The 14525-nt window shown below is 37.8% G+C and overlaps 1 protein-coding gene across 2 annotated transcripts; it reads left to right on the forward strand.

Moving 5' to 3' along the window:
- The first annotated feature begins 1473 nt into the window (after nucleotides 1-1473).
- Nucleotides 1474-13213, forward strand: plk1 (polo-like kinase 1 (Drosophila)). Of its 2 annotated transcripts, XM_088342257.1 has the most exons (12): nucleotides 1474-1656; nucleotides 1740-2122; nucleotides 3099-3267; nucleotides 3506-3650; nucleotides 4672-4765; nucleotides 5658-5883; nucleotides 5957-5996; nucleotides 7404-7498; nucleotides 7581-7658; nucleotides 9466-9620; nucleotides 10781-10963; nucleotides 12855-13213. In XM_088342257.1, the coding sequence occupies exons 2-12, from the start codon at nucleotides 1748-1750 to the stop codon at nucleotides 13041-13043; spliced, it is 1749 nt and encodes a 582-aa protein (XP_088198383.1). In that variant the 5' UTR covers nucleotides 1474-1656; nucleotides 1740-1747; the 3' UTR covers nucleotides 13044-13213. The 2 variants fall into 2 exon arrangements, with proteins under 2 accessions (XP_088198383.1, XP_088198382.1); XM_088342256.1 differs by having other exon boundaries at nucleotides 1474-2122.
- The last annotated feature ends 1312 nt before the right edge of the window (nucleotides 13214-14525 follow it).

A 14525-nucleotide genomic window follows, 5' to 3' on the forward strand; every position in this document is an offset into this window, starting at 1 on the left:
CCTCATTTCCCTTTTTAGGGGTAGGGTTCTCTTGTTTGATTTTCACCTGTTAGCAAAGCAAGGGTGGTGATAGTTTTGTATCTTTGGGATCTGCGTTTGTCTGTCCGTCCGTCTGTGTGACACCTCAAGAAAAGGGGGAAGGAGGTTAGATATGACCACCATCTTTTACAGGCAGCCAGGTAAGTTTCCTTAGATATGAAAAATGCCCCAAAAAGCTTCCTCACCACTTTTGCTTTTCTTTGACTCGCTATTTTCCCAGAAAGACATTGAAAGTCAGCATTGTCTTTCACAGGTAGGTAGGTTACCCCAGGTGTGAAAAATTCCAGAAAAAAGCTGACTCGGCACTTTTGATTTTTTCGACCCAGCATTTTAGCCCAGAAAGTCATTCCTATGGCCTTCCTGTGGACGCCCAGGACAGAATGGCATTGAGTATAATCAGGGTTGGGTAGCGTTACTTTAACTTGATTACTTTCAATTACTTTTGGATTACTCCAATACCAAATATGCTAATAAAAGACAAAATAAACTAAATATGAATAAAATTACTAAACTTTGTGCAGGCTTGGGGAGTAAGGAACACGTGGAACGGGAAAAATGATGTTTGCAAGCTGTTTGGATTTATTTTCATTTTGTTTCTGTCGCATTTTATGTGAGTTTTGCCGGAGATCAAAGCCAGGAGAGAAAGCTTACCACGTGTTGTGAGTCATAATTTTATTCATATTTAGTTTGTTTTGTCTTTTATTAGCATATTTGGTATTGGAGTAATCCAAAAGTAATTGAAAGTAATCAAGTTAAAGTAACCCTACCCAACCCTGAGTATAATCACCATATTTTACAGGCAACCAGGTAGATTACTCCAAAGATAAATGACCCTGCCAAAAAGGGAAATGCGATCCAGAAATTGCTTTGCGTCTCAACATGGGTGATGCTCTGATGGCACAAAGACATTCTAGTTTTGAATGACTTTTGACAGCAAGAAAAATGGAAAAGGCGTAAGTAGTTAAAAGCTGAATCAGCCAACTATTTTAGGGTTAGGGTTAGGGGTTAGGGTAGATGTTTCTGCATAATATGGTATTGTACAGCAAGGTAAATCATACAAAAGGATTCAGGTAAAGGAAACACTATACTGCAATGTATTTGCTGAGTACGCCTTGTTTTTCAGCCCGGTGAATAGCTCGCAGGTCTAGCAACACTACGATATCTTGCAATAATAGCACTTATTTCGTGGAAACTATCTTTTAAAAAAAGGAATGAGTTCTGTTCAGTGTCTACGATATATTTATTGTACTACCCATATTAATTTTAAACTTCCTCATTTTTAAAGTGCCACACACATCAACTGCATTTCCCGTGAATACTACGTTCGAAGACAGATTCAACCAATTAGATCACAGATTTTGACAACCGCTGTCGCCCATTGGCTTATTTGTACTTCACTTCCCATGATGCATGCCGCTGCCCGCCTCAGAATTCAAATTCTGGAGTCCAATAGAAAGCCGTCGCCACTGGTGCTAACTTTTAAATCAACGTCAATAACTGTTGATACGAGGTTGGCTGAGGACGGAGGAGCGTGGTTTCCTTACTCAAATTGACCGTCCCCGAGCACTGTTTTTAATCTACCTTTTAAGTGACTGGCGTCACTGTCACCGTAAAGTGGTGAGTTTTAACCTTATTTCAAAAAATACACGAATTTGGGCGTTTCTCTGGCCCGAATAACTAAGCCCGAATCGGTTTCGAAGAGGTGAAAATGAGTGCGCCGACTGCCAAGCAGCAACCGGCAGTGAACGGCGGAAAACCGTCGTCGGCTTTGGGCTCCACACCACTCAAGGAAATCCCCGAAATACTAGTGGACACGCGGACTAAGAAGCGTTACACCCGGGGTCGCTTCCTTGGCAAGGGTGGCTTCGCTAAATGCTACGAGATAACCGACGTGGAGACCCAGGAGGTGTTTGCTGGGAAAGTGGTACCCAAATCGCTCATCGTCAAACCGCACCAGCGCGAAAAGATGACCTCAGAAATCAGGATCCACAAAAGTTTGGAGCATCCCAACATAGTAGGCTTCCGAGGCTTCTTCGAAGACGACGACTTTGTCTTCGTGGTTCTGGAAATCTGCAAGAGGAGAGTGAGTACAATCTAGTCCACTTCGATCCCAATGATGCGACCAAGGCACCGGACTGAAAAAACCCAGAATAATTGATAAAAATCGAGTCCCATTATTCCAGTGTTTCCCAACATTTTGAACCGAAGCACACTGTTGCCTAAATTGACAGTATAGTTAACCTTTTCTTAAAATGTATGGCAAAAGTGCCTCGATCTTTGTTGCTCCCTTAATGGTTAACAAGAATCCTTTTCAATTTAGCTTTCAACAACTTTTTAATAAACAACCGGATCAGTTCAGGGTTTTTACAGGTGCTTAATCCTTAAATGCTTGATTTTGTATGTTTTCAAGGATTGTAAAGTGTTTGAATTTTAGGTTAAGTGCATATAAATGCTTGAAATTGTTGCCATGTTTCTCACAAGTCGTCTTAAAATGATGTAGACCCTGCTCTCTGGTGGCTTTGCCATAAAATGTTCTTCCCTCTTGATTAACTGCTGCTGGCATTAGTTCTTATGGAGCTGTCCTATGAAGCATCAATGCCCACCACGGGTCATGTTCAAGAGGATAGGTGTGTGCAACACCTAAACAGGGCCCTATGAAGTGCGTATTCATGCAAGCATAACGTATCAATTCTCTAGATTTATTATGGGCCATGCAAAAAATAAAGGGTACCGGTAGTGTTCCCAACACCTACAGATTTGTCTCAAAAACGATTACATTCGCAAGTAAAAACTGCTTGGTTGGTATGTTGATATTGTGAAATGTTTTTCAACAATATTGGCAACATTAAGATTAATTGTGCATGCTTTTACAGTATATGAAAATAAATCTGGATTTGCAGGTCTGACTTGATGAAAGATCATATCATCTGTGATCAGACAAAAGATTTAAATCTACTACTCAACCAAATTATTTGGACTACCCACTCAATGTTTAGAATTGCAAATTTATTCTGATCATTACTGAATGCCAAAAGTTAATCATTTCTGACTCCCCCCAGTCACTATTGGAACTACACAAGCGCCGAAAGGCGGTCACAGAGCCTGAAGCCCGCTACTACATGATGCAACTGCTCCGGGGTGTCCAGTACTTGCACAACAACCACATCATTCATAGAGACCTCAAACTGGGGAACATCTTCCTCAACGATGACATGGACGTCAAGATTGGTAAGTGGACAAAATGGATGTCAAAACTCCCATCCATGATTATAGACATGTTTGTTTTGGATTTTATCTATTTGCCAGGGACATAAGGTGAAAGGCAGAATGGGTGATATTTTTTATTTAGCGAGAAGTCAGATAAACCGTTTTACTGTGTTTTATACAACTATTTCTCCAGTTCAAGATACGACAGTTGTATATAATGGGGTAGGGTGAGGTATAACTTCAGTCTTTTTCTTTTTAGGGGACTTTGGTTTGGCAACCAAGATAGAGTTTGACGGCGAGCGCAAGAAGACTTTGTGTGGGACGCCAAACTACATCGCGCCAGAAGTTCTGTTCAAAAAGGGTCACAGCTACGAGGTGGACGTGTGGTCGCTTGGATGCATATTGTAATTACACACCAAACATTTTCAAAGATATCTTTGTTTATTTGATATTTCATGAAAAATACTTAAGGCCCTATTCAATAGAATTATTAAATGGATTGAGGAAATGATTAACATTAATAAAAGTAAACAAATATTTGTAAAAATGGCACTGTTGCCATATCATTTTCTGATAAATGATTTTCAGCTTTTTATGTTCAGATAGTAGTGCAGAAGTATTTATGAGGAAAAAATCACATAAAAATGCTGATTTTAAAAAGTGTCACAAGGTGGAAAAGAGACAACTTTTGTGGTTTTGATCTAGAATAATCTATTTGGTATTTTCTATTTGAACTATACACTGAGCTTTGAAAGAAGTCAGAAATTTCAGAATGTTTTTTATAAGAAGGCATTCAGAAGTTCATTTTTTTGGTAGAATTCAAAAGTATCATGTGACTTAATAAATGACGCCACATCTTGTTGAAATAATTGATTGGAATGTGAATTAAAGAAGTAGCAACCCTAAGTCTAAGTACAGTTTCATACTTCGAGAGGTATTCTAAAATGCTGAAATGGCAGACAAAAAGAAACATTATTTTTGTTAATACAACATGGGATGATTGTGATTATCTTTGGACTGTTTCTTTCATTTGGGAGCAGATAGTTTGGCCAAATATGTCTTTGTATTGTACATTTATGGCGTTTGGATAGTTGATTATTGTGGCTTTAATGTAGACTAATGACGGATTATTACTTTTTTAAATGGAACATCTGAGTATGCTAATGTCCACTTGTAATAGAATATATCTCCATAAAACCATCACGGGATCATATTGCTGTATGAGTACACAGTGGAAAACATGCTTTTCAATTAATTTTACCCTTCAGATGATAAATTAAAAGTTTTTTCAGATAAATTCATCCAGGATTCTTACTACTTTATTTGTAATTGTTTAGGGAAAACATGTTAAAAATATGTTGTTTCCAAAGTGACAAAACAAATTTAAAGGCATAATCAGTACATGTACCTTTTTTTTCCCTTAAGGTACACACTGCTGGTGGGCAAGCCGCCGTTTGAGACATCATGCTTGAAGGAAACATACAACCGCATCAAGAACAACAACTACACTGTCCCATGGGTAACCCCAACTTTATTCTCTAATATTTTCAATTTATAAAACAATTAAGGTTATTGTTTTGGGTGCCTGAAATCCATGAATATGCTTAAATATGAATGTATTCAAGGATTGAAAAGTAACTGGATTTATGTTGAGGTGCTTGTAAATGTTTAAGATTGTTGCCGTGTTTCTCAAAAAGTCAGTTTAAAATGACATCTCCATTGTGATTAATAGCAGCTGACATTAGTTTGTATGGCGCTCTATGGGTAGCGCCTAAGTAAACATGTTCATATCGTACATCTAAACCTCCTATGAAATGTGTATCGGTGCAAGGATTACATATAAATTATGGGCCATGCAAAAAACGAATTTAGCAACTTCCTGCAGCTGAAAATGGAAACTCCATATTATCATCATTTTCTCCCAACAGCTATAGGGGGAGTGATTTGTCTCAAATATTTACCAGATCCACAAATTAGTGATATACTCAAATTCTAAAAATCACATGTTGTGAAAAAAATTGCTTATATATTTGTGGCTCTGCAAAATACAGTTAGACTCGATTTTTTTCTTTTAATGTTACTGGAGAAAAGGAAATATTGGCTATACAACACCTTAAAAAGTGCTTGAATTTGACCATAAAGAATGTGTACCAACCATGAATGTTTGGTATAGCTTTCTCAAGACAGTATTTTCCGTTAAACTTTCATGAACTCAACTGTAATGCTGTTACTATAATTTCTCATTCCCTTTCAGGAACTGTAACAATATAGCTGCTGTAAAATTATTATTTTTTTTTTGCTGTTGTTAGCCAAAGTTCAAAACGGGGCCAGCAATCTTCTTGATACTAATACCTGGTATCTGTACGCCCCTATCCAGAATATTGACATTAAAAAAATTTTTTGTCTGGCAGCACGTGAATCCGGCAGCACAGGCCCTGATCAAGCGCATGCTCCACGCTGACCCAAGCCAGCGGCCCACCATCCTCCAGATGCTGACTGATGATTTCTTTACGTCGGGATACACCCCAGCACGCCTACCCACCACCTGCCTCACTGTACCGCCACGTTTCTCCATCGCGCCGTCCACCCTTGCAGAAACTGCACAGCGCCGGCCCCTCAGCGCTCTAGGCAACAAGGGTGGGTACCTCTTTCAGCCACTGGGGAATCGCCAGGCAGCGTGGTAATTTTGACTTTTTTTTTTTTTTTTCAGGGCCCAAAAATGCTGACGTGAATGAGGAGCAGATTCCAAGGTACTGCACCTAAATTTATAAATACATTTGTTTTGCATTTGTGCCTCTTAAAGTCAAGGGGATCCAAAAAGTACCTACTGAATTCTTCAGATTAAAAGCCATGTTCATGAGTGCAATTTACATTTTAATAGTTAAAGGTGCTGGACAGTATTTGGAGCTTTTCTGCTTTCTGATTACATCTTCTGGCTTAGGTCATCATTGCAGCCTCTGTCAAGCTCCTCATGTTGAGTGTACAAGTGCAGTTTGTGCATTTCTTAGTGGCGCTAGAATGAAAACAATTTTGATCTTTTGAGGGGTTTAAGTTGGCGTTTGGATTGTATTTTAAACGAGCCTTTTCTTACTTTTGCCATTTTTATGCAACACTAACAAAAAATTGATGTGCATAAAATAGGATAGTCGCAGTGGGAAAAAAAATATGAAGACTCCTTGAACCCATTGGGACATTGTGAACACATACTTAATGGAGAATATATTATACTTTCAACTTTTTAAGGACACCCTAAAGAACGCAGCCCGCCCCCAAGTTCCGATACCAATATTTCTGCCTTTCACTTACCTATTTCGCTTCATCAACATCCGTGAAAGGTTGGAAATGTGTGTAAACGTTGGTGTTCATCTCGCAAAGGTTATCACCAGACACACTGCGCTTATTCTTGTCTTACTGCGCCCTCAGTCTGGATTAAAGTTCCATAAAGCAACACAAAACCACATAATGCTTCTTCAGCTGGTCAGAAACCCTTAAGGGGCGTGACCAGGGAAACCCTGATCACTCAGACCATCTCTGGAAAAAGGCTTGTGTTTCTTACTTTCCCCTCCCCTCATGCATTGCCGATAAATAGGTCTCCACTCATTTCTTTGTGAAAGTACATTGCTATCGAATGATCAAAACGGCGGCGGGGAAGATGTAGTAATGGTATTGAAATAAAGTAGCATCGCTAGCATTGTTTTTAAACAACAGCAGCATGGATTATTTTTAACAAATGCTCTTATTGGAAAATGTTGACTGAAATATTAACTTTAAAAATTAGGAAATTACATAATATTTTAGGGTGCCCTTAACCTGATAAAGATTGAAAGATGTTCACAGCGCTGTATAACATGTCGTGCCCCTCTGATGAGTAAATGTGAAATTGCATTTAGTGTATATTCATCACGGTGCTGAACCGGGATCTTGGACCGGACCAAATGTTTTTATATTTATGAGTGCCTTGCCTGCCCAAAAATTGACTGCGTGCTGTTTTGATGCCGGTGTTTTCAATAATTACCTGCAGTCCACTTGAAATTGAAAATGGTAATTTGCCTTATGTAGCAGGGAGCAGAAATTCGGCTGAAGCATATTTGAGCAATGATGATTCTTTACCGTCCCACCCGTCGGCGTTGTGAGTGACGTGTGACTTTTGGATTTAGGGACACAGAACCAAGCGATAACCTGAAAGACTTGCTGCAGCAGCTAAACAGCTTGATGGCTACCAAACCATCAGAGAAGCTGCTTATACGCCAAGGTGAGGCGCTTTTTGCCCTACTGTTTCCCCGACCCTCACAATTGTGATGAACTGTATGAGATTTGTGTCTTATTGGTTACAGAGGAGGCTGAGGATCCCGCTTGTATTCCCATCTTCTGGATCAGCAAGTGGGTGGACTATTCCGATAAATACGGACTAGGTAAGAAGGACGCAGACAGACTGTGGTTACAATATGGGGCTGTATTTGTGATTGGCTGTCAAGGCAGTCATAAAGCTTTTGGACAAAAGTATGGATCATTATATGACCACACGCTTAAAAATATATATATACAGTTAACCATAACACCCCACAAGGTAAAATCGCATTTTCTTATTTTCCTCTCTTAAAATTCCTTTTTTTAACGATTCATGTCAACTCTAATGATTTGACAACATTTTGTTTTAGCTCTAGATTTTGTTTCTTGATAAAAGCTGTGAGCTTTATAAACCAGGTGGGCACCAGGGTATTGATGATTGAAATATACTTTCTAATTATTTTCTTTAGTTTTTGATAATTGTGTATCATTTGTTTTACTTGATTAAAGCTGAAATGTAAAACTGCCTCGCTAAAGCATTGCTTCTTTGCAAAACTGATATGTAGTCGTGGTGATATCTCAAAATGCATGTTTGGATTTTCCTAAATTTGTTTTTTATTTAATCTTTACAAAAGCTATCTGATTTTCTTATTATAATCTAGTGTTCTGCACATGCAAATTTCCATTTGTTTACATTTTGGGAATTAAAACACAAGTGCCATGTTCTTTAACTAAGTGAATTAAAAATACTTTTATAAAAAAAGTACTCTTTTGATATTTAAGTGTCAAGTACTTAGCTTGGGCACAAAGGAACCTCTTGAATTAGTAAGAATTGTTATTAAACAATTCTAGCAAACTGTTACCTAATATGGTAAAACTCACGGGCCAAATAGGCAAATATAGCCCGCCAAATTTTATGTGGCCAGCAAGAAAATGCAGAGAAGCACAAGAGAGAAATGAGTGTCAAATAATGACATGCAGTTTAAAATATGTCCACTGGATGTTGCCAAAGCCAGGCACCACTCCCAAATCTGTATTTACGGACTATTAATCAACCAGAAAACATTGAAAGAAACTCAGAAATGTGCTTTTTAAAGCAATACAAGTAATACAAAATAATAAAAATAGCGGGCAGCACGGCGGCGCAGTGGTTAGAGTGTGTGCGGAACAGTTCTAAGGTCTTGGGAACCTCCTGTGTGGGTTCAAATCCAGCTACCGGACTTCCTGTGCGTAGTTTGTATGTTCTCCCTGTGCTTGCGTGGGTTTCCTCTGGGCACTTCGGTTTCCTCCCACATTCCAAAGACATGCACTTCAGGTGGATTGGCCGGTCCAAATTGTCCCTAGGTGTGAATGAGCGAGCGAGTTGTCTGTCCCTGTGTGCCCTGCGATTGGCTGGCAACCAGTTCAGGGTGTCCCCTGCCCACTGCCCGATGTTTGCTGGGATGGGCTCCAGCACCCTTGCGACCCTACTGAGGATAAGCGGTGCAGCTAATTAGATGAGATAAAAATAGCATGTGGGTGTCGATTTAAAGAGGTTTCAAGGCACACACTGTTAAAGCTGTAGTGAAAATGAATTCTTTTTTTTTTTAATTTTTGTACAAATGCACAGTTGATAGACAAAACAAGAAATTAAAACTTAAAATATTGATCTAAAAAAATCCTCATTAATACTTTTATAATTAAAGTTTACATCCCTGAATTACAATTCAATTATGAGCTTCAAGAGATCCCCAACCTTTTTATGCCTTGGATTTACTACTTTCTACTACATGGCCCCTGAGTTAAGAGTTGGACACCCCTGCATTACCTGCTGTATCCTCAAATTGAAATATTCAGTGTCATGTCTGCATACTGCATCTGTTGCTAGCCAAAGCCATCAAAGGCTTGGATCAGATTAAGGCCTGCCATTGAGTAAATGTTGTGATGTTGCAGGCTACCAGCTGTGTGACAACAGTGTTGGCGTGCTGTTCAACGACTGCTCGCGCCTAATCATGTACCCTGACGGCGACAGTTTGCAGTACATGAACAACGCGGCCCAGGAGTCCTACATGAACGTCCGAACACACCCGCCAAATCTCAATAAAAAGGTTGGTCCCTGGCCTTTAGCATCACTTGTTTTTCATCACACCATTTGGATTTTACAAGAAATTTCTCTCAATTGGGGTAAGAAAAAAAATCGTTTCTTTGAGGTTGCTCTAGTCTTATGTTTTTTAATCAAAAAGTCAATTTTGTGCATTTTCAACGTATTGCTGCGGTAATTATTTTAGCCTTACAAAATAGAAGTGTTTGTCCCCCTTTGAAGGGACTTATCATTTTGCAACTCCTCGTGGTAAGAAAAAAACTTCCTTCATTAAAAAAAACTTAATAAGAAAAAATGATACAAAATTGGGGGGGCTGACTGGCACGATTCCACTTGACTGCCAGATACATACAAAACAATGGAATTTTATTTTAGAGAAATGTATTTTGATTTTGCGTTAATATTTATATTTTATATTTTACACAATAACTTTGCCTTTAAGTAGGTATTCTCATTCACTCCTCCCCTCCCATCTTCTACTCTCCCCTTTACTTCTTTTATTTGAATTCATAACAAATATTCTTTGTTTCTTTTTGCATTATTGTCGATTTCTTACGCCATTTTTTTTTTTTAAAGCTTTTATTACGGTAAATTAATATCTGCTCCAATAATCGACATTGGCTCTTAAAAAACTTATATCGGTCTATCCCTTATCTATCTATCTATCTATATATATATATATATATATATATATATGAATGTTAATAATATAATTCTGTAATTATACAAATTTGAGACTCTGACAGGACCAACTAAAGCGCTGGCAGCCCGTCAAAACCTTCCTATGTATGGAAAACACTGCATTTATGACCAATTCAAATATTTTCTGCATTTTGACCTTTATATATTTCTCGACAGTGCGCTTGACAACTATTTTACCATGCCAAATTCCATTTTCTTTGTTTTGGAAGGATTATTTTTTTCTTTTCCCCGTGTTAATATTTTTTTAACGATCATTTCCTTCAAGTTTTATGTTTCATTCCTTTTGACACTTTTTTTTGTTGGTTTTGAGTCCCGGTTTGTTATTTTATTGTCTATTATTTGTTTGTGCTGTTTTCTTTTTTTTTCCTTTGACTCCGTTTTGATTTTGTTTAATCAGCGATTGCCATTCTCCCTGTCATGTTTTTGTTGATAATTTTGAGATGCTTCTTTTCCCTAATGTCTCAGATCACCCTAATGAAATACTTCCGCAACTACATGAGCGAGCACCTGCTGAAGGCAGGCGCCAACATGGCCCCCCGAGAGGGCGATGAACTAGCGCGCCTGCCATACCTGTCAGGGTGGTTCCGCACCAAAAGCGCTATCGTGCTGCACCTCAGCAATGGGACATTACAGATCAACTTCTTCCAGGTGGGAATGCGAGCATTGTAGTTATAAAGCCAAGAAATTTTGGAGTATTTTTTTTTTATTTGCCAAAACCTCGTTTCAGAAGATTTAGATTAACCATTATTAAAGTACAATGTTTGTGTAAAACGGAATTGATGATGCGCTACTTTAACCAAAACTTGTGCCTGAACATAATTTTAAATTCATTTCATGCCCTTTCAACTTTCACAACTAAGATTTTTATAAACGTATACAAATTCACGGTAATTAAAACTTCTCAAGGCTTTAAAAAGCTGTTAAAACTTGAGGTGGTTTTTAAAGGTTAAGGATCCGATGTCATAAAAACTATTTAGAAAATCTGTGCTTCTATTACACAGGTTATTTTGTGGAATACTGTATATACTCACATAATCTGATCCTTTAGAACTGCTTTAAAACGGCCACATACTGTTCCTAGTTTATTTATAGGGCATTTGTGCCCTTTTCCGGACACTTGTAGTGAAAGCAGGTTTAGTGTGCGTTTTTTAAGTGGTCCATTGTCTTTAACATGCATAAAAATCTCACTTTTAGGAGAAATTCAGTTTTTAAGTGAAAAATTGTGATCTACGTGAATTGTATGGACTGAGGAGAAAGTTTGGGGATGTGAGGTATTGAGATTTTCCAGAGCGTATCGGGGGTTGGAAATAAAATCAGTGTTGTTAGTGCGGGCAGAAGTACCGTATTTGTGTGAAATGCACATTAGATTTTATTATCACACTATTTATTTCACTGTACCAGTGAAAAATGTTAGAATGAATAAAACAGTAGTTCTGAAAGATATAAACTCCAAAAAGCGCGACGAGCGACACAACTCTTTGGTGTAGGTGATGACTAATCGGACTTTAGAGGACATTAAATAAATACATGGTCCATTTTATGTTTGTATTGTGTTTGTAGTTGTCAATAAATTATTTGAATCATTGTGGCAGGTGTTCAACAATTGTCACTTTGTGATAAGAAAGTCAAACTAAATTTTGTACCATTTTTTAAATTACAAAAATAGGGGTGTGAGTTAAATAAAAATAGTTACTGTATATCCTCCTTACCATTTCCACCTTAATGACCCCTACCCATTTTCATGCCTGGTTGAAGAAGTACTTTGGTTTTTTTAAATAGTGCTCTTAAATCAGAAAATAAGCTCTGAAAAACGATTTCCAGTGGTTTGTAGCTCTAATGTATAACTTGTATTTAAATCTGTTCCTAATTTAGCAATTTGCCACACTTGATTTTTCCTTTTATATGTACAGTGAATGAATAATTGTTTTGTAACATGTACGTACCGTATTTTTTCCTTACTAGTCATTTTCTCTAATATTTTATTTGTCTGAAAAATGAAATAAAAAATCGTAATCATTACGGCAGAGACGCAAACTGAATAAACTGCAAAAGTAATCATATTGAAATCTTTGTGAATGATTCCAGAAATTGGTGTTGAAATCCGGTCCGAGGGTATTTAAGTCTGACATAGCCCCGAGCCTGACCTATTAACTTTACTTAAGGGACCGAGCCCGGACCAAACTTTAATTTTCATATTCTATTTTTGAGGACTCAGGAGAAGGGATGAAATTGGTCAACTTTGACCCAAATTTCACATCTGATTTGCGCTTAAGATCCTAAAGGCTACAAAGGTTTAATTTATTTCTATGCAATAGACGTTATATCGTTGGAATTTAGCCAGCATTTTTTGTGCTTTGAGCAGTTATCGTCTAACACGCGCCTCACATTATACTATGCTCAGTTTACGTCAAGGGTTTTTAAAAGGTACAATTATTATTTACTGCTCAAAACAGTAAATGTTCTAGAATGCACAATTGTTTTTCACATCAAATGACGGAAAAATGTCCTTTTGTCTCCCATTCTTGGGTTACTTTCGCAGGATCACACCAAGTTGATCCTGTGCCCGCTGGTGTCTGCAGTAACCTACATTGACGAACGAAGGGACTTCCACACGTACAAGCTTTCGATGCTGGAGGAGTTTGGTTGCTCCAAGGAGCTTTTCAGTCGCATCCGCTACGCCAAACTCATGGTGGAGAGGCTTATTGACAACAGCAAGGCCGCACACTAATGTCTGCAAAAACATTTTCTTACGGCCTCTGAGCCATTATCTCGTTTCTGGTAGAGACTTTTAATACACTCTTTTTCTTAATCTGTTCTTGTTCTTATGGATTTACTTTTTCACTTTCTCCCCAGAGATGTCATGTACTAAGTTTAAATAAAGTTCAAAATATGTCTATATTTTTTTCTGTCCACAGGTTCTTTATCCTTCAAGTGAATGTTTATTAACTCGGTTGCTTAACATTGTGTAAGATGTCCATCCACAAATGGGTTTCAGAGGATGTTTGGGATGCTCTGTGTGACTTCCTGTTTTAATGTAACAAATGAAGTGTCTTGTGAAAGTTATTTGACGGGTTGATTGATTTACATTGAGCTGTTATGCAGATGTTCATGGGAAAGGTGAAGCTTTTCTGCCTTGTATTTTGACAAGTTTTTTTTTTTTTTTTTTTTTACCCCATGTACATTTGTAATATCCCAATGACCCCAAAATCTTTGTTTTGGTATATTTCAACTACTTCTCAAAGAATGCAGAAAAAGTTCTATAAATGGAACTGAAAGTTTTATGGGCTCTTTTTGGAATGTTTACGGTGTGCACGTTTTAACATTGCCCTTATCAAACTCTCTTACTTTGGTTGTCTTGGAAGAAAATGGACATCTGATCTGCAGCGGTTTCGTTCAAACTGCGCACCGGTTTAATTCTTTGTGTGGGGGAGGTGTTGCACCTGTACAAACAGTAAGCTTCAGAAACATGAGGTCTTTGGTTCATGTTTAAAATCAATGCAAAAGAGCATGCTGATCATAATATAAACTGCCACTTTCCAATAAGCAGCTTTTTTTCATAAATGGAGTTTGCTAAGTACTCGTGTCGCCAAGTCTAGTTTCAGACTTAATCTATATTTTTAATGCTTTTGTGAACAAAATGCAAAAATACTACTGCAACGTTGCGTTAACGTTAGAACAAAACTACAACCAACTCAAATTGCTAAAATAGAATATATAAACGTGCTGGGGGTGTCGGATAAGTTACATAAAAATGCCAAAACCTTAACTTAGTTTTAATGGCCTACTGAATGATATTCTCTATGCATGAGACGAATAATTTTACTTCACATTGAGAAGCAATGAAAATGTTTTTCTACCCGTAGATTTGCAATTGTGAATGTGGAATGTAGCTATAATAACATTACTAATAGTGGTTTCTTTTGACTTTAGTTCATATGTTTCGGTCATATTCTAAGCCAATATCATGTCAAATAATCTTATCAGATGTAAAATAACATTTCAGACCACAAACTTTTGTCCAAGGGGCAGTGCAAAAATAATCACATTATAGTTATGGGGTCAGTAGAAGAAACTTGATTTATCATCAGTGTTCTTTATTAAACCTTGGAGTGTTTTGCTTCTCACCGGATATTCGATCAGGCGGGTTTGCTATTCGTACTTTCCCCGTATCCCATTGGATATTTTCATCTTGATGCCCACCCTCACGGCA

This window comes from Urocampus carinirostris, chromosome 8 (assembly GCF_059441175.1).
Source record: "Urocampus carinirostris isolate Australia breed hairy pipefish chromosome 8, RoL_Ucar_1.0, whole genome shotgun sequence".
Classification (NCBI taxonomy): Eukaryota; Metazoa; Chordata; class Actinopteri; order Syngnathiformes; family Syngnathidae; genus Urocampus; species Urocampus carinirostris.